We start from the raw sequence: 22,337 nt of genomic DNA, 5'->3' as shown, positions 1-22,337 counted from the left end.
TAACAACATTGCCAGCTAAGATGACCGTTAGCATGTAGCTACTATAGTGTTTACTGCCGTTAGTATGTAGCTACTATAGTGGTATACAGCAGTGGTGGCTGGGAGAGCTGTTATCCCATCTTCAAAACACACTTATGTACGTTTACACTTCATCGCATTAATAATAGACAGTCTATGGTTATTAGTTAAGACGAAGTATTAGGTAAAAACATTAACGTAAACAACACAACAACGATGTCGCTACACGGTTTTGGATCAGTGACAAGTTTCGAATGTTTGTAGCTATGACTATTGTATAATAAAGATTTAATAAAAAAAGATTTAATAAAAAAGTTGTAATGTTTGGTCGTAAAGTGTTGACACATGTTACTTATATACAGTCTATCGTGCAGGCAGAACGGATCGTGTACCGACAGTTACAAATCGCACAGGGACATTGTTAGTTTTCTACTACGTAATTATGCGCATGCACAGAACGGATCTTACAGGCGGTACTGGCCAATAAATGCTATTGAAGGGCGGGTCGTGGCGTGGCGGGAGTAACTTCCGGGTCACGAAAAAAATACCAATGCAAAATTAAGGAATACTGTCGGTTCTGCCTGCACGATCCGTTCTGCACATGCGCAAGATAATACTGTTTTACGTATCCATACGACCTGCACGATCTGTTCCACGCTAGCCTATGGCTAGCCTCCACCGGGAAGCTAACGTTAGTTTAGCTAACAGCTAATTCAGCTAACCGCTAGGTGACAGCTAGATTCAGTCTAAAATAACGTTAACTCAAACGTAATGGGAAAAGCAGGCTACAGCTAAATTAAGACTTCACAGTAATAACAATAAAGACAAGTATTGAGTGATTGTATTTTAAATGAGCACAAGTAAAGTAGAACTGACGTAACAGCTGTTATATATGTCAACGTTTATTTTCAAGTTTTATTTTGAGGGTCTTTTAAAGTTATTACATGCTGTCTCAGCTAGCAGTTAGCCGAATTAGCTGTTAGCTAAACTAACGTTAGCTTGGCTGTCGACCGGAAGCGTGGAACAGATCGTGCAGTGTCGTAAATCCTCGTACAACCGCGCATGCGCGAACATTTTGCGCATGTGCAGAACGGATCGTGCAGGCAGAACGGATCGTGTACCGACAAATACGACTTATACACACGTATTTTAATTTCCGAGTTCCATCTACAAATACATCAAAGACAATCGGATAACGAGATTGTTTTTCGTTTTCCGTTTTTTAATATCAAAACAAAAAACGAATAATGGGTTGTTTTCCGTTTTTTGTTTTCCTATTTACTAATGGTAATTGGGAAACTGGCCGTTTTTCGTTTTTGTTTTTTTCCTTTCAAAACGAAAATCCGTTGGCCACCAAGTACACGGACCCTATACTATGGCTTCTTCACTTTTTTTCAACATATTATACCGTGGCTTATTTCGACATACTATACTATGTTTTTTTTTTCATCACTTTTATCGACATACAATACTGTGACTTACTTTTACATTATATGTTATGGCTTTTTTATTTTTTTTTACTTTTTTTGACATACTATACTTTGAGTTATTTCAACATACTACACTATGGCTTTTTAATCACTTTTTTCAACATACTATACTATGGCTTTTTCACTTTTTTTGACATACTCTACTATGGCTTCTTTTGACATACTATACTGTGGCTTTTTTATCATTTTATTTTCGAAATACTATATCATGGCTTTTTTATCACTTTTTTCGACAAACTATACTATGGCTTATGTCGACATACTATATCATGACTTTTAATGACTTTTTTCGATATATATATACTATAGCATGGCTTTTTTATCACATTTTTCAACATACTATACTATGACTTTTTATCACTTTTTTCAAAATACTATACTATGTCTTATTTGGACATAATATGCTATGGCTTTTTTCATTTTTTTCGACTTACTATATTATAACTTTTTTATCACTTTTTTCGACAAACTATACTACGGCTTATGTCGACATATGATACTATGGCTTTTTATCACATTTTTTGACATCCTATACTATGGCTTTTGAATCACTTATTTCGACATACAATACTGTGACTTATTTTTACATTATATACTTTTTTTATAATTTCTTTCGACATACCATACTATGTCTTTTTTCACTTTTTTCAACATACAATACATTGGCTTATTTCGACTTACTATATTTGGCTTTTTTTTCGACATACTATGGCATTTATATCACTTATTTTGACATATATACCATATGGCTTTATTTTTCACGATAAGGTTATCTATACTGTATATGTGATCGACTGTGAAGAAAAACGATAACACTCAAATAGGTAGGCTAGTATCTGGAAATGAAAATGCATCTATATATGTATATCATTTCCCGACGTATGTTTAAGTCCCTGCGAAGTAATACAGCTTCTTCATCAACGGGATCGTCAACAAAAGGAAATGCCATGTTTTGAAAAAAAAAAAAAACATATAGTCTGCCTAACATAGTTAATAAACCAAAACTGTTTTTTTTATCCATGCAGATAAACTGCGCTAAAATGCGCCTGATACAGACTGAATGAATGAATGAAGAAAGGAAAGGGCGCTGTGTCAGAGGGAGGAGACTGAGAGAAAACCTGCTCCCGACCAGGTTAGGTTCACAGGCTCAGTTACCATAGTAACTGACTCTCTTTCTGAAACAGGTTGGAGTTACCCCTCTCTCTCAGTTTTAAATAACCTCCCTTTCTGAAACTGAAAACCCAGAGTTTCCCTCATCTTAGGGTTAACAAACTCAGAGTTTTCACTAAACCTGCTTTCTGAAACGGGCCTAGCTGTGTGTGGTCTTGTTTTTATGTTCTTGTCTTTTAGCATTAGTATAATCAACTTTTATTGTATAGGGCCGAATCTGTATGTATTATAGATAGCTTAATTGTTTTATCTCGTTTTAGGGTGACCTCTCACCAGTCCGAGGACAGCAGATGTAAAATAGCCTCCAGGCTAATTCTGGCACATTTTACTTTTATGTGTTGTTAGTGTGCATTGTCCCTGATAAATAAACCTGAAATGAATAAAATAAAAAGAGAGTTAATGGCACAATGAAAGACTTTGAAGGAGAACATTATAAATCTGGGTCTGCTTTTAGAAAATGCCTTTTCAAATCCATCTTTTTACCCCTCGGCTGGCACATCCTTTATCTGTGTCCTGCCCCCTCTGTGAACCACTTGTGAGCCTGATGTGACAGCCCTACACATTACAATTCATGTGCTTAGATGGCATGTGCCCAAAGACGGACCACGGCTGGTTGGCTTATTCTTCCTTTGACAATCGATGTCTGCCAGAACTGCATCGCTGATGGGGGCAGAGGCGGATTGAAAGTGGAACGGTAGCACGACTGACACTGAACATTCTCCATAAACAAAACATGACACGAGTCTCTCCATGTCCTATTTATTGGGTGTCAATGCCACGCTTGATTCTCAACTGTACTTGGTGTTTAAACAGGTGTATGACACCAATTTACTGAGATGGACAATTGGCAGTTTAAAAGAAAGGTGAAACACAAACCAACAATGTAACAGAAAAAATTATATATATATATATAAAAAAACATAATAGTAATAATATTTTTGGTACATTAACAATCTAGGTGTGGGTTTCCACACACAGATGGCAATGGACAACATGGCAGTTTCTATGGTAAAATACCTTCACATGATAAAATGAATAAACAAAATGATAAAAAACACAAAGTAAAAAACAAAAAAACAATACATGGAATGAAACAGTAAATTAAGTGACACTCATTTTGTCATTTGATCCTGTTGAGTAGAACAACAACCTGTCAGGTATCGGACAATATCTAAACAACAGTCACCACCACTCACCACTGCCTGAATAAACAGGCATGCACTACCTTACATTGGCATTTGAAGATTTATAAAAAACAGATAAACAGAATGAATAGTTTGAACACAAAAGGTGCACATCCATAACAAAAAAAAAACAAGTAGCCACCACATCTCTCCCCCCCCCCCGCATATTTAGAGCTAGGAAAGAAATATTTATAGAAAAGTCTTGCCACGTCCCTCTGGAACAAAAGGGAACTTTCCATTTCTTGAAGCTTAGAAGAGGAGGACAGAATCAGGTCACTGAAGGCCTAACAGTCCTGACACCTCCTGGTTTGGCATTTCTCCGCTCCCCAGAGAAAGATTACAAAACAACAACAATAAAAAAAAAAGCACGGTGTGGCTGATTCTCGATCTGAACAGGAAATTAATTTCTTATGACAAAATGGTGATGTCCAACGCAGTGATGTGGAGTCATGAGTAGGGATACCATGGGATGTTATTGGATTTGCAGTAGACCTAATCTTTTCTTTCTTTTTTCAACATACTAAAAAGTCAGTGCCACCCACAGCTAGGATTGGGCATCGAGAACCGATTCCTACTTTTCGTTTCAAAAATTACGATTCCAGTAGAATCGTTTCTTTATTGGAATCGTTTGGAATCGTTTAGAGGATTTGGTTTCAAATCCGATCATCGCTTCCCAATTTAATATGTGCAAGTTTTGGTTTCCGTAGCGGCCAGGCGCTTGTTGTGTTGCAGTCTTGGAGCACAGTAAGCAGCGCTCTAGTGTGGCTTTATTTTACGTTGACAAAGCCCTGTAAAACTGCAACCCACCATTGAATCAAAATAAAACTTATAAGCATGTGATCCGTTTAAACTCCACCCCTCAAAGAATCGGAATCGAGAATCGATAAGAACCGGAATCGAAAGCAAGAATCGGAATTGGAATCAGAATTGTTAAAATCTAAACGATGCCCAACCCTACCCACAGCCAACATGATGGGAAGTGGATATATGATTTGGCTGGACATATTCAGAAGTATCAGTCAATGAAAAAGTGAACTTGCCTAAAAGGATAATTTGGCTGCAATTTCTATCGGCAATAATAACTTTGTATTATCTTTGTAGCGATGGCGCTGCATTTCAAGATCTCAGCAATTAACTTGGTGCCTATGTTATTCTTACAGATAGGAGTGATGGTCACATTTGCAAAACAATGCAGTATCTATGTCATGTTATTCAGACCGTAAATCAGAGCAGCCAAGAAAAAAACAAAAAAAACAGCTGCAGCTAGAAAGCAGTGTATGCATACGAGTGTATGCAGAGTTTGTCAAGCAAGCCTCAAACTGATCTCAGTTGAACTCCAGTTCTTTCTGTTATTTACTCCAGTATTTCTCCTTTTTGCTATTGTCCCTGTACCCTTTGGATTCATAAACCCACAGGATGAATCAGATTTTGCGCAAATGTACACATTTTCAACTCAGGCTGACTCGTTCTTGCTTCACTTCGCTAAGGTTGGGCATCGTTTTGATTTTAACAATTCTGATTCCGATTCTGATTCTTCCTTTTGATTCTGATTCTTATTGATTCTGATTCTTTGAGCGGTGGAGTTGAAATGGGTCACGTGCTTATTTCACAGATACGAGGAAAAATGTATTTTGATTCAATGGTGATTTACAGTTTTACAGTGCTTTTTCTAATGTAAAATAAAGCCACACTTTAGAGCGTCGCTTACTGCGCTCCTTGGCTGCAACACAACAAGCTCCTGGAAGTACGTCAGCCGCTACGGAAACCCAAACTTGCGCATGTTAAATTTGGAATGGTGATCGGATTCGTAACCAAATATTTCCAATAAAAAAAAACATTCCACTGGAAATTGTAATTTTTGCAACGATTCCAAGTTGGAACCGGTTCTCGATACCCAATCCTACACTTTGCCCTGGCCAGAGCACATCCCTGCCCACTTGTAGTAATGACTGTATGCAATTGTGCTTTGCACTAAATCCGCTTGGTGTTCAGTCTAAATACACCTCAATTCCTTTGGGGTTTTGATATTTGTGGAATGAAAATGATCAAAATGATATACAAAATGTCAACATCTTCAGTACAAAAATCTTGGCGTCTGCCTTTCTTGCAGCCTGAACACCGGTCATGATACTTAATGATGCTTCAGATAGAAGACTGCCCTTATGTTATATATATTATTTTTTACAAAGCTCTGATTTTCTCATCGCTTCGTTACCATCAAGGCCACTAATATATTATGATCCTTTGTTTTTATAAAAGCCAATACATTGCATCTTCAAGCCTTTGGGATTTATCTTCTTTTAGCAAAGTGTGATTGCCTCTACTTTCTTACAATTCCATTCCTCAGTTGTCTGTCCAACAAGTGGTAGACTTACCAGCATTTCTCCACGGTGTTGGGAATTTTTATTTTTTATTTTGTACATTCAGTAATGTTGTATAGTAGGATTTCCTTTTCTCCCTTTTGATTAATTCATACATGTATATTGCTTGTAATGCAGCAAGCCATGTTTGAATGGGTGGGTTTTAAGGCAGAGGGTCCATGCAACAATCATCAGCTAATGTGGGCGACAGCAGCTGGTCCATGTTTCCTTGAGCACGGATTTCAGTGCATGCTGTATATCTCCAGTTATTTACAGTATACACTCAAGTATGTGCATACTATTCTCCACATGCACATGTGGATTCAAGGACATATTCTTTGTGAAGTATGCATTCCAAGACAAAAGCATATTGTTGCATTGAGGAGAAGTCAGTAGGATAAATAAATAAAAACGAAAAAGAATCTGAGTTTGTTTGTAACAAGTGTCCGTCAGGTATCGCTGCAGACACCAACACCACCAAGTCTCTGTGTGTGTTTTTGCCTGATTCATGGGTGTGTATGTGTCCTTATGTTTACTTGGGAGTGAGGGTGAGCAGCCTGCATCATCTCATGGTGCCTCTGTACTGGCATCTTGTTATACATGTCCACAGCGCCTCAGTGCTTCCTCGCTGGTGTTTGTTGAGTGTTGACATGTCCTCCGAGAGCTTCCAGAGGCTCTCAGAGGGCTTTGGCACTGGTGGTGTGGGAGACGGTGTGGGACACTGGTTTCTGTGGGTAGCGGCTGTAGTAGTAAACCTGGAACAGGATGGTGAAGTCCACCAAGACCTGCAGCAGGCCACACGTCCAGAACTGCACCGGAGCCTGGGTGAGCAGGAAGTAGCCCGTTTTAAAGGTGTCGCCGCTGGTCCACATCAGCACCATCTTGATGCTGGGAGGAAAGAGTGAGACAAAGGGAGAATGAATAAACGAGACCGGTGCGACTGTTATTAAAACTCATCATGAACACTTATCTCAAACTCATTACCGTGAAATGTTATTTCATCATTCTTATTTTTATAACAACTAGCTAGCGGTAGGCTAACGTTAGCTGCTGTCGAGTATAGTGTTAACTAGCGTCACGTGCAGCGGTGTTTGTGTTGCCTGTATCGTCTTCAGAGCATCAGAGAGAAGTTCAGACATATCAGTGGCACCAGATTTCAGTAGCCAGGATTGGCAGGAAGAAGATTTTTACAAGTAAATGTTCCAATTAATGATCCAAGCAGAACATTCTCGTCTCCCTCCTTCATCTTACAGTCGAATGGTGGCTAGAACGGCTCTGGGTCAAACGTCAATATGGAATAGATTAATCTGCGTTATTTTTTTTAACGCATTATTTTTTCTCAGATTAATTAATCGAAATTAACGCGTTATTTTGACAGCCCTAGTTATTTTGGCATTTTTTTTACAGAAGCCCTGAGAGACAAGGTGAATAACAGTTTTGTTGCAGGCAATGTTGGGCAAAAGCGAAGTTTCTCCTACATATGAGATGTTTTCTCCTACGTATGGGATGTTATCTCCTAAATAGTACATTATATCTAAAACTTTATTACCTATGTAGAATATATTATTACCTATGTAGGAGGGAAAAAAAACTTTTAGGCTTACTTAGGCTGTTTTAAGAATCAGAAAGCAGCATAAACAATAGGTTTTACCTTTTCAGTCAACTACAAATGTCCACTGTAAAACTCAACGTAACTGTGCATAGGCGACGACTTGGGTGAAACAGTGGGGAGGGCAAAACATTTAATAATGTCTGATGAAATCCTATCATGATGGCGTGTTTCAACCTTGTTTGGGCTGTTTTGGTAGCTGTCGCTGTAATCGCTTGCAGGTGCTGGAAAGGCTTATTTTTAATGTCAATGTCAACACTTTTCTGGTGTGCCTCAGCTTAGCATCTTCTCTTGTTACCAGACCTTTAATGCATGTTAAATACATTTCCACCTGGTTTTGATATATTTTTTTGCTCCGTCCAAATTTAATTTGGTTACTAAGATCATAAAAGGGAACACAGAAATGCAATATCAGTTCAGTCTAGAAGGGAATAGCAAATGTGCCACAATAACAACCATGGGAAATTGAAATAATGAATCTTCTCAGGGAGCAGGGTTCTCATGAACTCGACCTCTTGCGGCACATTTCTAACTATTGAACTCATAAGAGTGTTTCTGGTACACACTGAGCTGGCTGTTCATAGGGTGCTCATTAGACAACCCGGAGCATATGTGGCTCTTTAGCCCCTGTCCAGTGGCTCCCTGTGGCTTTGACAAAAAGTTTTATGTAAATGAATTATTTCTATATCATGTATCATTGTTGAAGGCCTAAAGTGAATCTTACATTCTCCATTTAGGCTTCATAACGTTTTAGTCAACTAAAATGTGCATCATAGCCTCCCGTAAGTCTAAAGTCCGGCGCCTTATCCTTTAGATTTTGCCTAACCTCAACAGCGATCTTGAGTTTCCATGCACTAGCTATGGATTACAAATCTAAAACCAAGTAATATTGAAAGACAATTTCCATAAAAGGCACACAGCATTTGCTGAAAACGATCCGGCTGGCGATGAGAGAAAGAGAGAAATTTCAGAAAGCAGAGCAAATGTACAGTAAGAAATGTATCAAACGGTCAAAAGACAAACATTACCATATTAATGAACGCTCATTTAGACCTATGAGTAATGGTGATAGAATAATTTAGACTTAAAGGTCCTATGACATGCTGCTTTTTGGATGCTTTTATATAGGCCGTAGTGGTCCCCTAATACTGTATCTGAAGTCTCTTTTATATAGACCTTAGTGGTCCCCTAATATTGTATCTGAAGTCTCTTTCCTGAAATTCAGCCTTGGTGCAGAATTACAGCCACTAGAGCCAGTCCCACAATGAGCTTTACTTAGGATGTGCTATTTCTGTGTCTGTAGCTTTAAATGCTATTGAGGAAGGAGAGAGGGGGGGGCAAGGTGGAGGGTGGAGGTGTGGCCTTGACCAAGTGCCATGCTTCGCTTGTTTTCAAGCAATGTTAAAAAACCTAATTTTCATGCCATGGGACCTTTAAATAGACTTCACGGGGGGGGGACTGGAAGCGACTGGAAAAGAGTGTCCATGTGATTTTGAGAAGGCAGAGAGTTCATTTAAGCATAAGCTTTGTCGTTCATGCTCACAATACAACTGCACTGAAGAAATGAGGGTACACTCCTCTAAAAGTCCTTGTCCTGGTTATTACAAAAGAATCAACACACCCCTCCACTTCTGCAGAGCGTTTTGTTTTCATAAACTTTTTTATGCATGAGGCACGGATAAGTGTAGGCAATGCTGGCAAGGAAAAGGACTGAGCAAGCACTGTGTCTACAATGCACCCATGTGCACGTATACACACACAGCAATCTTCAGATGTCCTTCCTAAAGCAACCTGCCTTTAACAATACCAACACATACCGAGACATTTGAAATCTGTTCACTCGAGTGTGTCTGTTTGGTTGGTCAGCACAATTTGAATAAGCTTCGTGGGAGAGTTTTTTTTTGTCACTGCGCAAAGTGCTACTTCAATTTAAAGGGTCGGTTTATTCCCCAGCGCCATCTAGCAATGCAAGACAATCCGATGCATATTAAGCAGAGGTAGTAAATAATCAGCAACATATCTTTCTTTAGAATCAGGGTTCCCGTTGCTCTACAATGGAAAATCCATTTCTCTGGGACTCTTCTACGAAATAATACTTTTATATTTTTCAATGATGTGTGCTCCTAAGATGAAATTCAGTTCATTTCTATATTGTAGTGAGGTGTAGGTAGAAATCCTAGAGATGGATATCTCAAAATCAAGATCAAATAAAAGCTTAACTATATGGCCAGAAGCATGCAGACCGCCCTACCCTTATACTTTGGAGTACTTTTGGTCGCAAGAAGCATGGTGATTTATGCCGAGTCAAATAAAAAAGGGAAGAGGCAAGAGACTTGTTTATTTACTTGCAATGTTAGCCGCGTCATGGTCTGCCTCCTGCACGCTTTACCCAGGCACCACCCCTCGTCTTAACCACACAAAGTCATTTTAGTAGGTAAGAACGTGTTTGACACGGACAATCTCCTGTTGTGTGCTACACGTGTGAAGGGCAAGTTATGAGAAAAAGGCCTAATACTCTTGTAGCTGAATCAACTATATCGCAGGACACAACATATTGGGCGATTCATTTTTTTTTTTTATACGACAACATAATTGTACAACCACTGAATTGGAGCAAATCCTTGCAGCCAGGGTCCAAAATCTTAAGGAACGCCTTTCCAGACGAGTGGAGGCTGCTGTAGATTAATGCTCAAGCTTTTGAATTGAGATGTTCAATATCACATATGGGTGGTATTGTTTGTTTTGTAATTTGAGTGAACTAACACTTTAAGCACAATAACTTACAGATGAATGAAAAAGTAATGAAAGGACCTATCTAGTGTAGCCTGGTCCTACCAGACTCTCGTACATTTCATTTGTACAGAGAGTCTGGCCTCTCTCCATTGACAAGTGTTAACTTCCTTGAAGGTGGGTACTCTGTTGAAGTTTAAAACTATTGGATCTGCCCAGAACCACTCTGGATCTGCCATAACCAATCGCTAACGTTTGGTCGTGACGTATGTCATGTGCATGTGCAACAAGAGGGGAGACCGACAACAACTATCTGCTTATATTTAGCATTAGCATCGCTAGCGTTAGCCTTAGCCAACTCCTTCACCATTAACGGAGCGAGCTGGAAAATCAAACTTTTCCCGAACCGGGGAAACCGTGGGGAGGAGGGCCACAACATCATGGCCACCAACACAACTCAGCAAAGATTGTTCTTGCTCGGGCTTTAACTTCTGGATATTCGGCAGCGTTGCTGCTACAACGGACCGAATGGCTTCGCTCGCATCTTTCTAGTGCACGTCCTCAACGACATCGTTCTCAGCCACTCCCTCTGTTCGCTGATTGGACCGCCAAATATTTGACCGGAGAATACCTAAGAATATACCGCAAACCCAGACGGAGTACTGAAGGGAAATGAAAATTGAGCGGAAGTAAGTAGGAGGGCGGAGCCAGGCTATATCTAGTGTATATCTTGCACTTTTTTTTAAATCAATGACTGTGTCCTCAACAATCGACTCTCATTCATTCATAACTGAATTTTTGTCCGACGGAACATCAAATCAGCACAGAACAAAGCTTTGATTCCTGCAGCAGGTGAAACATGGTGGTGTGGCGATAAAGCAAACAGGATGAGTCTTTGTGAGGAGCAGATTCCCTGCCTTTCTATAAGCCTCTTAACAGATGTAGAGGATGGATGAGAGGTAATCTAGTGTCTCTCCCCCCAGCAGAGCTGAGTGTAACCCCAACAGTCTGTCTGTCTTTCAGCCTCGTCGGGGCAAAGCCTTGCAGCCAAATCTCCTTTTGCATTACATATACCTCCAGTTTCACCTTAGCCCTTTTCATTTGTAAGGCAAGTTTTTGCAAACCTTGCCAGTTTCCTCATACTCCTACTTTTTTGCCTTTTTTCATAAGCCCACTCTATACAGCACTTCTCTCTTTCTCCTTGTCCATTCATCTTCCTACCACCTCCTCCGCCTCTCTATACCTGTTTGCATTTGCCTCCCTGCCTACTGTCCTCACACTCTTTTTTTCTCTTAGGAGCTTGTTAGCTCTGTAGAAAGAGATCCTACCGCTACTACCCCCCCCCACCCCCATTCCTCAGTGGCTGCTGTCTGAGTTGTGGCGATGTGTATCTGCAGGTAATGATGAGAGAGGCAGGATTCGTGTATGAGCAATTTCTTTGCTGGTTCCCTAATAAGAGGTAACGCGAGGAGGGCCGGGGAACAGGGTGCGAACATGTCTGGCTACTTACTTATCACCTTCTCTGTGACATATATAAAGGGAGGAAGAGAGAAAACATGCGGAGCTCTGGGGGCTGATAAAACGACGGGGGAGAACTAGAGCTGCACTGGACCAGACAATTTCTAGAGCGGGCTGCAGATGCACTGTATAGCAAAACTGGCTTTGTTTGTATTGCTTAGAATACAATAAGATATATTCTAGGTTAACGCACATACTGATTTATTTTTAGGCTATTTTAAGCCTAGATGAATAAAAGTATCTTGGAGCTGTTTCAGGGTTAAATAAAATGACTTTGACTATGTGCAAATATTGACAAATAATGGGAAGAGGAGCTTAAGTGGACAACACAATTCCTACAATACAAGTGCTGTACAGGTTTGGGTTGTACCCAAGCAGCAACCTCCGGGCCTAAAAAGTGAAGCCAATGCGGAAGTGCTTTAAACTTGCATTCTTTCTAATGGCCAGCAGGGGGTGACCTGACTGGTTGCAAAAAGAAGCGTGATTGTATAGAAGTCTATGAAAAAATTATCCTACTTCTCACTTGATTTATCACATCAGTAAGCATTTGCGTAATTAGTTTATGGTCTTGTTCGCTATTGTTTCAAGGCTTCTTCAATACAGCACGATGTTCATTTAGTAAATTATGGTCCTATTTAAGAGTAAAATAGACGACAAAGAAGGGTATGGTTTAGGGCTTGGCTACCTTGTGATTTACAAGTCGCTAAAAAACTGAAGTTACCCTTTAAGTCACGTCACATGTTTTGCCAGGTTTGATTCTATTACTCTTTTTCACATTTTGCTGATTTTTCAGTTTGCTGATACACTGATTTTCAGCTTTTTCACTCTGATTTTTTTATGTGCAAATTGAAAACGTGAATAAAAACAGGTGGATGAAAAACACACTAAGTGTCCAGTATGGATAGGAAAGAAAATGACAGCTAACAAACAATCTTTCAAAGAACATATGAGCAGGTGAGTATTGTTTTTAGACACTTGAAAACAAAATGTGAACTTAAAAGTGGAAAACTGGCTTGTAAAGGGTTACCAAGACAGTTTCATATAGTATCATTTCACACAGTATTGGGGATATTAAAGGAAAACTATCATTGTGAAAATATTTGCAGAGATCTGAGATTTGACACTTGCAGTACCTGCGCTCAAACTCATCATTCAATTGTCTTATATTCAGGGTCTGGGCTGGAACAGCATTATCATATGTGGACAAAGCAGTTTAGTTGCAACTGCATTGAGTTTCTTACAACAAGTAACTTTATTTTTGTTTTATGAGAGTAGATGCCACGTTATTGAAATTCGTTTTGCTGTTCTTTGTGATCTTTGCTTATATCATCCGGTATCGTCTTTTGCCTTGACTAAATTATGTGTAATTTGCTTTGATAGAAAAACTCATAGCATACAAAATGCAGAGCAATTTCCCTCACAAAATAAGACTTTACTTCCATTGCCACATCTCAACAGGATTTTCACCCTGAAGGAACAGAAACAAATTGATTCATTTTTCATGTATCCTGATAAAGAGGAAGCATCCCTCTGAGTGATGTGAGCAGATGGAGGGAGGAAGGGTTGGACAGATGATCTAAAGGTTCTCCAGCTGCAGGGAGCCAGAGCTGCTCTGTTCTACAGCCCTATGCACACAGCAGCACCATGCACCCGGACACATGGGTGATGGCCCAGAGCATCAGTAGTCAATACAGATCTCTCATCTCTCCCAGCACGTGGCTGTGAGTGTCTGTGTGCATGTGCATGTGCTTGTGCATGCGTGCACAGAAGCCTGCAGACTAAATAAGGCTCTGGCCATCTTATCTAGCATACTGGGAAGCAGCTCAGGACCACAAGCCTTATAAGGCTGCAGTTGTCTGTCTGAATGTCCCATCTCCCTGTTTTGTGTTTGTCTGTGTGTGTTGTATTTGATTTGTTTTATGGCAGGCTGGTCAGTATCAGCATGTACCTCTGGCTCTCTAAGCTGGGGACCATCTAATAATAGCAGCAGCCTGAAAACTATTAACACTAACACTTCAAAACCCTGTCATCCCCCACACACAAACACCTTTCATCTGGCCTAATGTCCCCTTTAAAATGTCTATCTTCAAGTACAGTAGCCCTGGCTGAGATATTTGCACTTGGTTCCAAATCCGGTTTTAACTATAGTTCAAAAGATTCAAGAAAAATTCTAAATGAAAAATAAAACTAATACAAATAATAATAATAGAAATTTAAAATTGGACCATGGTATCCCAGCCAGCAAGGTCACTTAGTTTTAATTATTTTTTTGCTGCATATCTGTGTTTTCAATTCAATGAATCATGGCCCTTGTCCTTTTTAAGGTATCATTTCTCGAGAGTCCGGATGAGCTGTTAAAATGGGAGGCCTGGGCTGTCAGTGGCTGTATGGGAGCTGTTTGGCCTTAATAACTGCATCAGTGCAGCGTGATAACCAAAAAGGGCAGGGCCCTTGAGTAGATGCGCAAAACACAAGAGCTGGCTTGCTTGTATGTACACAAAGAAGGAACAGGGCGCTGTTTTTTCAGTCCAAAAATATGGGTGAAATTTTGACTTGACTTTATGCTCCTAGCAATTGATGGAAGGAGTGAAAAGACACAGTTATGAGCCAAAGAGAATGCACACACAAGCTGAGATGAGAGAAGCAGTACATTCACAACATCCTCTTTCAATATGACCAGCGTGAAAAAGGCTACCAGTCGTATTGGCAATGGTGCCATTTGCTTCAGCACTTATACAAATGTAATACATTTTATTTACTACAATGTATTATTGTTGAGCAGTGCATGTCGCTAATACTTTTGGAGTGAAGCATAAGGTTTTACATCGGAACGTATACACCTCTCACCCATACACTATTCTCCTGTCAATCCTTGGATTTCTCCACATGATAAAGTGGTGTTCCTGGGGGTGTAGTAAAGGCACCTCACTACCTCAAGAGTTTGTTGTTGAGTGGTGTCTTTTTCTTAAGCCTTTTCAATGCTAAAACCACAACAGCACAAAACTGATTATTAAAGTGTGCCTGGCTTACTAGCTTACTAACTACAGTAGTAACAGAGCGTTGCTTCCAGGAGTTAGCTAACACTAACTAACTAACGTAACCGTGTCCATGCGCGGACACCTTTTGCAATTATTGGCCATATCCAGACACATTGGGTCTGAGAGTTTCCGGCCTTTTCGCAGTTTCCAGTCTTTTCTCACAGGGCTTTTTTCTGGGCTATCACACCCAAAGTGCAAATAAAAGTAATTTATACACATCTAAGAATCTATGTGTGAATTTTCATATATGTACATTTACATGTCTAATTAACATACGAAAGTGACTTTGATGAGAGAAAGCAGTAAGAATGCTTGGGCGACGCCGAGGTGGCAGTATAAGTTCACATACATAGTGGAAATAAGTTGTTTAAGCACGCCATTTTATTGTGAAGAACTAAGGTACGGTCGCGGATGTTTTTAAAGCGGGCAGAGTGTCCGAGTACGCCCAAGGATAGTGCACAGCTAATTGACCGCTATTAGCTTCCTTTAGTTGTCTCTTGTAAAGACAAAGCTAAAGTAAATGATTAAAATTATATTCCATTAGAAAAGGCAAGACGTTACACTTTAGTTTTGCCCAATTAAATTAACTGAAACGGTGAAAATTACAACACAAGCAATGAAACATAAATCTAACTTCTGTTGCTTGTCCAAGTCTAAAGTAAGCTAAGCATGTAAACAGGGGTTATGATTTAACGAAATAACAGTGTGATCTTATATTTTTTCATGTCATGGTTTCACAAATGTGTGAGAATGTTTTGGTGGTAAATCTGCCCCTGTTGTAATTGTGAACTGCACAAGTTACATTTGAGAAGGGGAGAAGAAGTACTAACATGACCAAGGGGATAGAAAAAAAAAAGTTGGATGTAACAGAGAATAGCGCACTCAACACATGCACAATGTATGAGTGGCATTCATGCAAACCTCCAAGGACCCATTATGGTAACAGAGCAGTTAGTGGTGGCAAACAGCATCAGTGATGTTACCAGAGAACCTGGGTAGTATGTAATCCTCATGGGACTAACGCCTCCAATGCAGGACTCATCACCCTCCCCCCAAACTCTATCCATATTTCATTATTAAAAACTGCGTTGCACTGCATGTTTGACAGTGTGTAATGGTGCAGTGCCAGTGTGTATACATACTGAGGATATCCAATATGACTCATTCTACTGGCAACATTTACCCTGCTCTGACTCCATCCCCTGCCTACTTGGGAGGGTGCATATACAGTAAGGTGGTAAAGATTCCTACTGCAAGCACTGTGTTTCACTGTGTTTCTCCGGTCGCAGCAGGGTAATCCTGGCTGGCCCATTAACTAGGAGGATGTTTTTCCACACTTTCGTGCTGCATGGGATCTTGTTGCAAGGGGCACTCTACTTCTCCTGTCTGTTTGTTTTTGTCTCTGCAAAATGCATGTGTGCGCTTGTTCATTCTCACACACACACACACACACACACACACACACACACACACACCTCTTGAACGGAGTGCTGAGGTAAAGTAACCTAGCAACAGCCTGCCAGACCCAACAGGTTGTGCACAGAGGGAGGAGAGGACACAAACAATAAACAGAACTGGAAATGACAATGTCCTCTGCCTCCTACGGCAGCTTTATCTGCACCGGCTGATGGCTGGCAGAATATGTTGCAGGGTAAGACAAGAACTGACAAGCAGAAATGACCTGACACCTCTTGTTTCATACTACCTGGGTATTTCAGTATTTTAGAATTAATTTGGCTCTATGTCAAAAGTTTAAATGTGCAAAACTCTCAAAATACTATATTCCTTATTTTTGGCCTTAAAATCTTGCATAGCACATACAATTTAAATGTATATAACACATTAGGTAATACATTCCAGTGCTGGATATAGATCGTATCAGAGCTGTATTAAGTAGCTGATAATGCAAACTGAACAACCTGCTTCACATTTAAAGAGTATCCACATTTTTGGAATTGTTTGACAGCAGATCATTTACATTTTTTTGGAACAAGCTGGACCAACTGTAAGTATACGATACACCAGTTGCTATTCTGTTGAATTTCTGACAAAGTGGCTGCTAAAGAGTGTTTGCTGTCGTATTAAGCCGCGCTTGCCGTTACCACGGAAACCATGGGCATCACCCAGTAGACCAACAAAGTTTAAGGAAAGAATTTAGAAAGTCAGTTTTGCACATTGAAACTTTGTTGTGAAAACTGAGCCAGAGCAACAGTAAAGAGGATGTAATCCATACAGAAATACTGTGCATGACTAAAAACTGCTTTGTATTTCTGCACCCACTGCAGTGTTTTGTTGTGCAGTTTATCTCCATGGGTAACTGGTAAAGCGTAGACGAAATTATACTTCCTGCTGTGGGGTTTGACAGCAGAAGGTTGTTGGGCTCTTTCTAAAACTTGAATGGCAATCATTGGGTATTGTTGTCAGGACTTCAGAAAAAGGCTTCAACAATCGGACAGAAGGAAATCCATCATGTAAGTGGCATACACAATAAGTTATTCCTCTACAGTAGGCGAAATAGACCAGAGTGCATTGCAAACACAAGAAATGCTGCCTTTTGAGTATAGGGTGTATGTATAGATACCCTTATGACCACCCTGATTGAAAGCATGTTTACAACTATGGTCTGGGGCTTTGTTGTAATGCATGCTGCGAAACCACAGAAAACAGCTAATTAAAGACGTCACTGAAAGTCGGGACCACCAAAAGGTCAGACACACAAGCTGATCACAACATAAGAGAACCGTGTGTAACTGAGAGTGGATTCCTCCTGTAAGCACATACTGTAGACAGCTTGTTGAACAATGAGAGTGGTGGGCAAAGTGTCGGGTGGGTAGGAAGTACACACAAAAATAAAATCAAAAATAAATAAGGCATGGGCCAGAGAGGTTATGAAAAGCGCAGCGTGGGAGCTGTCATGGCCGGTTAAGTGGACAGGCAGCCCTGCTGGAGCTCTGTTATCTGTCTGCTGCAGAAAGCCAACCCGCAGAGCGAGAGAGAGACGGGGGCACACTGCTCTGAGGCAGGACCCACACCACAAGAAAGCTCTTTTAATACATACCTTATCAGTTTCATCTTTGTTTAATGACTTTCTATACAGCTTCAACATTTCTCCTTATCATATTTCTTTTGCTCTGTATCTTGTGGCGCTCTTAAGTTCTTTGTAAATCCATTAATGTCTCATTGCTTTTTATTAACCGTTTAAAAGTGCTACACACTCAATGTTGTGTATACTATTAAAGTTGTTTCAAGGGCTGGGCTACGGCTAGTACAATAGATTTTGAAACTGTATATGCTTTCAAAAATGTATTGTATGCCAAGGCTTCTAATTACAGCCTGAGACTTGAAGCAATCAACATTAATGAGCCAAAATGATACATTACAGCAAGACAGAATACTTCATCACCGTATTGATTTTCAGAGAAACTTCAGGGGGTCGATTGTCATGTTTAGCATAATAAATAGTTGTCAGGAGCCAGTCCTTACTTCCTGTTCGACAGGTGCCAGAAATACTTAATAAGCATGTGTCAGTGTTAATGATCATATTCGAGACAATATAATCTGGAGCCATTACTCACAATTGCGTGCTGAAATACTTCACACCCTCAGTGCTGCCTGTGATGGAACTGGCACTCACAAATAAAACAACAATCAGCAGGATGAAGACATTATCATCAATGAAGGATGCAACAAGCTTTGTTTTGATTTCCATCTGACTGACTGTTGGTAAATTATACTCAAGGCCCCAAATAGTTGAGGAAAAAGAAAGAGTGACAGTAAGGCTACATCTGCACTACATCTGTTTGAAAACTAAACTGACCTTCAGGAACGGCAACGCACGTCACTCAGTCTTATCGGTTAGGTAGGCTTACATACCTTTCAGTAACAGTTCCACCACATCGTTGGTCCAAGCAAATAAATCCCTGGACTTTTCGCCATTGTTGTTCTTTCTCCAAGGTATTTTCTGTGTTTTCAACTTCAAAACTCTGCTCGAAAGATGAAAATGTAGTAGTGCAGATGTAGCCTAAATAACCTTCACATTCAAAGTGTGTTTACACTGTATGAATTTGAGCTCTCTGAGATGAGAGTTGACAATTGTGAAAGAAACTTGGTGAAAACTTTGGCCGTCGTTGTAAAACAGTGGTCCTAGATCGCACTGTTTGGAGCTTTGGTGACCAAAGACAGCCTGCAGCTAAATTCTGACAGTGTCAGAAATACAGAACCAAATTCCCACACGTGTGACTGCTGTAATGACCCATGTCTACAACCCAACCAATCAGAATACAACAAGAAAGGACATCGTCATTGATGTATTAACTTTTCATGTGCTTGTGGTTCATTCTTTTTTTATTACTGATGTTTTTTTCTTCAATACCCCTTCCTAAAATGTGAGTAATATATAATTCACTCCCCTGCCCAGTTAGCGTCAGCGTAGCGCAGGATGTTCAGCATTGAATCCGTACCTCATGCCCTCTGTGGACTTATTCTGATAATTGCAGTAGAGCTGCGGTGTGCCCAGCATTGCTTCAGAGAAGACGGCCAGGAAGCCCAGGGTCTCCACGAACAGCGCAGAGTCCAGGAAGAGGTAGGTGATGTAGGCTGCCATCAGCGTGAAGGCCAGCACACACTGCATGTAGTCCACGAAGCGACTCCACAACCAGAAGTAGCTCCAGTCAAAGTCTAAAAGGTGCACAGCATAGGGAAATCAGAAATGAGTCCACAGGAATGAATTCTGTTTCTAAATACTAGCAACTCAAGGAGGTTCTTAACCAGCTGACCAATACTGGCATAATAACAGAAACATTACTTGATGTGTGCACTGTTCCTGTAAGAAAGACAGTAAAGCAAAGCAGTTCCAAAAAAAAACAAACACTGTTATTCCTGGTTGAGACACAAAATTATTTTTTCCAGACACATCACAGTGGGAGGGATTTTTTCGGAAAAAAAGAGAGGGAGTTCGATTTTTAAGTGGCATGTGGCACATGCCAGTGGCATGTATTTCCGGTACTCTGTATGCCAATTGCGTGTGAATTGACGCCATAGCGAGTAGTATCAAATGGCGAAAATCCCTTTAGGTACGTTGGTCGGGGTGGAGGATGGGTAAAACACAGGACTTTCACCCAGGAGAGTGGGGATCGAGTCCCGCGTGTAACTGTGTCCCATGATTGATATTTCCTTTTTTACGTTTGTTGTTTTCCTAACCCCGTTCTTCTTTTCCTAATCCCAACCGTGTGCTTTAGAAAGTGCCACGTATATTTTAACAAAATCTTACGTTATAAGTTATATTTTAATGTTATAAGTTATATTTTACATCTTACGGTGAAGAACATGCCACTTCTTCAGTGGTCCTCTTAGGTTTCTCTCATGCAGTCCTTGGATTGTTACTGGATTATTTAAAATCGGTCAAATATTGTGGAGCTTTTCCTTTAGAAAGTCTTAACTTGAAGAACCAAACTCTATCACAGCAAAGGGAAAAACTTTACCCAGATGTACCTGTGGAATAATGGAGCCTTGATTAAATGGACTATCATGAACAGAAGCACATACCACTTAAAAATCTAACTCCTACTGGGAAAAAAACTAACTAAAAGTGTAGCCAGTGGCTCCTAGAGGAACAAAATGTTGCAATGATTTTCCTGTTTTTAATGGGCAGTCCACTAATTTTACACATACAGGTCAGTATAAGTGTAAGGTCTGATGTATAATGTTTTCTATGACTCTGGAGGGAGCTCTCTAAAGTGTGGCAAATAACCCTGAATCATCCAGGTTATCTCAGGCTTCATCCACACTAACACGTTTTCATTTCAAAAGGCATTACATTTGCTACATTTACTGTACGCCTGGCACCCACACTACTCCATTTAAAAACGCTGCTGACCCGGTTATAGTTTGAAAACTCCAGGGTTGTGTTTTAGTCTGGACGGGCAGAAACGGATACCTTTGGAAACGATGACGCAGAGAAACCGCGTTCGCTTCCTGATTGGGTCTTATCAGTCCCGACGTGTCCTTCCTGTTTCGTGATGACTTGTCGGTGCTACATGTTGTCGTAGCTTGTAGTGTATGCAACTCTTCTATATCCATGACACACAAATTGTGGTTTCGATTTCAGGTTAGTTCGTCCAGCACTGGAGGAAATAATTACCTACTAATCCCATCTGTTCTTTTTGTCGCGTTATCTAGTGAACAAAAGGAAGCAAAAACCCTATTATTGTGAAATTCTTTAACTAACTTCAAACTTGAGCGGCACCCACAATCCTCTTCTCGTATTCAGAAAAAAAACGATATGTCACTACCACAAATTTGTTCTCATTCAGATTCTTGCAAAACAGAAGCTTTTAGCCTCAAGGTCCTCCGGGAGGGGGCAAACCCCACTGTGAGAAACACACAGTGGTAATGGGCTGGGTGGCAATCTGGACACTGATGCATGATGATTTAAACCCCGTTTTCCACCCTAACACCTCTCGTTTGTGTTCTTTCTTCAAGGAAATGATTAGATAAAGATTCGGAGCACAACAACACTGACATCCTGTAATAGGCAACACAGCCAACACCAATCATACTGTGATAATATCTCAACTTGACAATGCCACAGTGTGTAGATCGCTTCAGGTGCTACTTTAACTATAGCTGATAAAGGAAGAGGTACAATAAGCAATGTCAGACATTTTAACATGTAATTCATTCTCTGCGAAACCCCATTCAACATATCTTTATGGTATAAGGGTTGTGGGGGAAAAAGTGCATGTGTATCTGCTGGTTTAATTTGTGAGCAGAGGACATTGAAAGATTTTTATCATGAAAATCTAATCATGGATGAGAACCAAAGATGTTTCTTCACTGCTGTCCTATCGTAAATGGGATTTCTACAAGCCTGAAATGCAATAGAGCCGATTGGTTTAATCACGTTTAAATGAGGCTCTCTTTATCTAAGAGGCGCATCTAAGCACTCAAAGGAAGCAAACTGTATAGGCATGCAAAGGCCTCCAGAGAAGAGCCCATACAGTCGATAAAGCAACAAAGAAAAGAAATATTGTTTGGAATAACGCCAGCACTAAATAAAAAGTGGCTAAATTGAACAAACCTGTTATTTTTCAAGACTTGATAAAATCAGAAGTGAAAGAGTGAAAGCGTTGATGGCATTTAAGTTTCTGGTTTAATTAAATATTGTTCCATTAGAGAATTAATGGTGACCGATTCTGACATTTAGATGGCATTTCGATGAA

General features: G+C 40.2%; 1 protein-coding gene across 2 annotated transcripts in view; it reads right to left on the bottom strand.

Annotated features, from left to right (window-relative positions):
* Positions 1-6,036: 6,036 nt before the first annotated feature.
* Positions 6,037-22,337, bottom strand: part of LOC116041267 (solute carrier family 66 member 2) — a 31,069-nt gene continuing 14,768 nt past the window's right edge. For both annotated transcript variants that reach the window (XM_035993038.1, XM_031287158.2), the window contains 2 exons: positions 19,578-19,794; positions 6,037-7,110 (listed from right to left, as the gene is read on the bottom strand). In XM_035993038.1, the coding sequence (XP_035848931.1) occupies positions 6,900-7,110; positions 19,578-19,794 (428 nt within the window). In that variant the 3' untranslated portion in view covers positions 6,037-6,899. The remainder of the gene's footprint in view (positions 7,111-19,577; positions 19,795-22,337) is intronic.

This window comes from Sander lucioperca, chromosome 16 (assembly GCF_008315115.2).
Source record: "Sander lucioperca isolate FBNREF2018 chromosome 16, SLUC_FBN_1.2, whole genome shotgun sequence".
NCBI lineage: Eukaryota > Metazoa > Chordata > Actinopteri > Perciformes > Percidae > Sander > Sander lucioperca.
The sequence above is the reverse complement of the archived record's forward strand: the minus strand, read 5'-3'. Positions and strand labels throughout refer to the sequence as shown.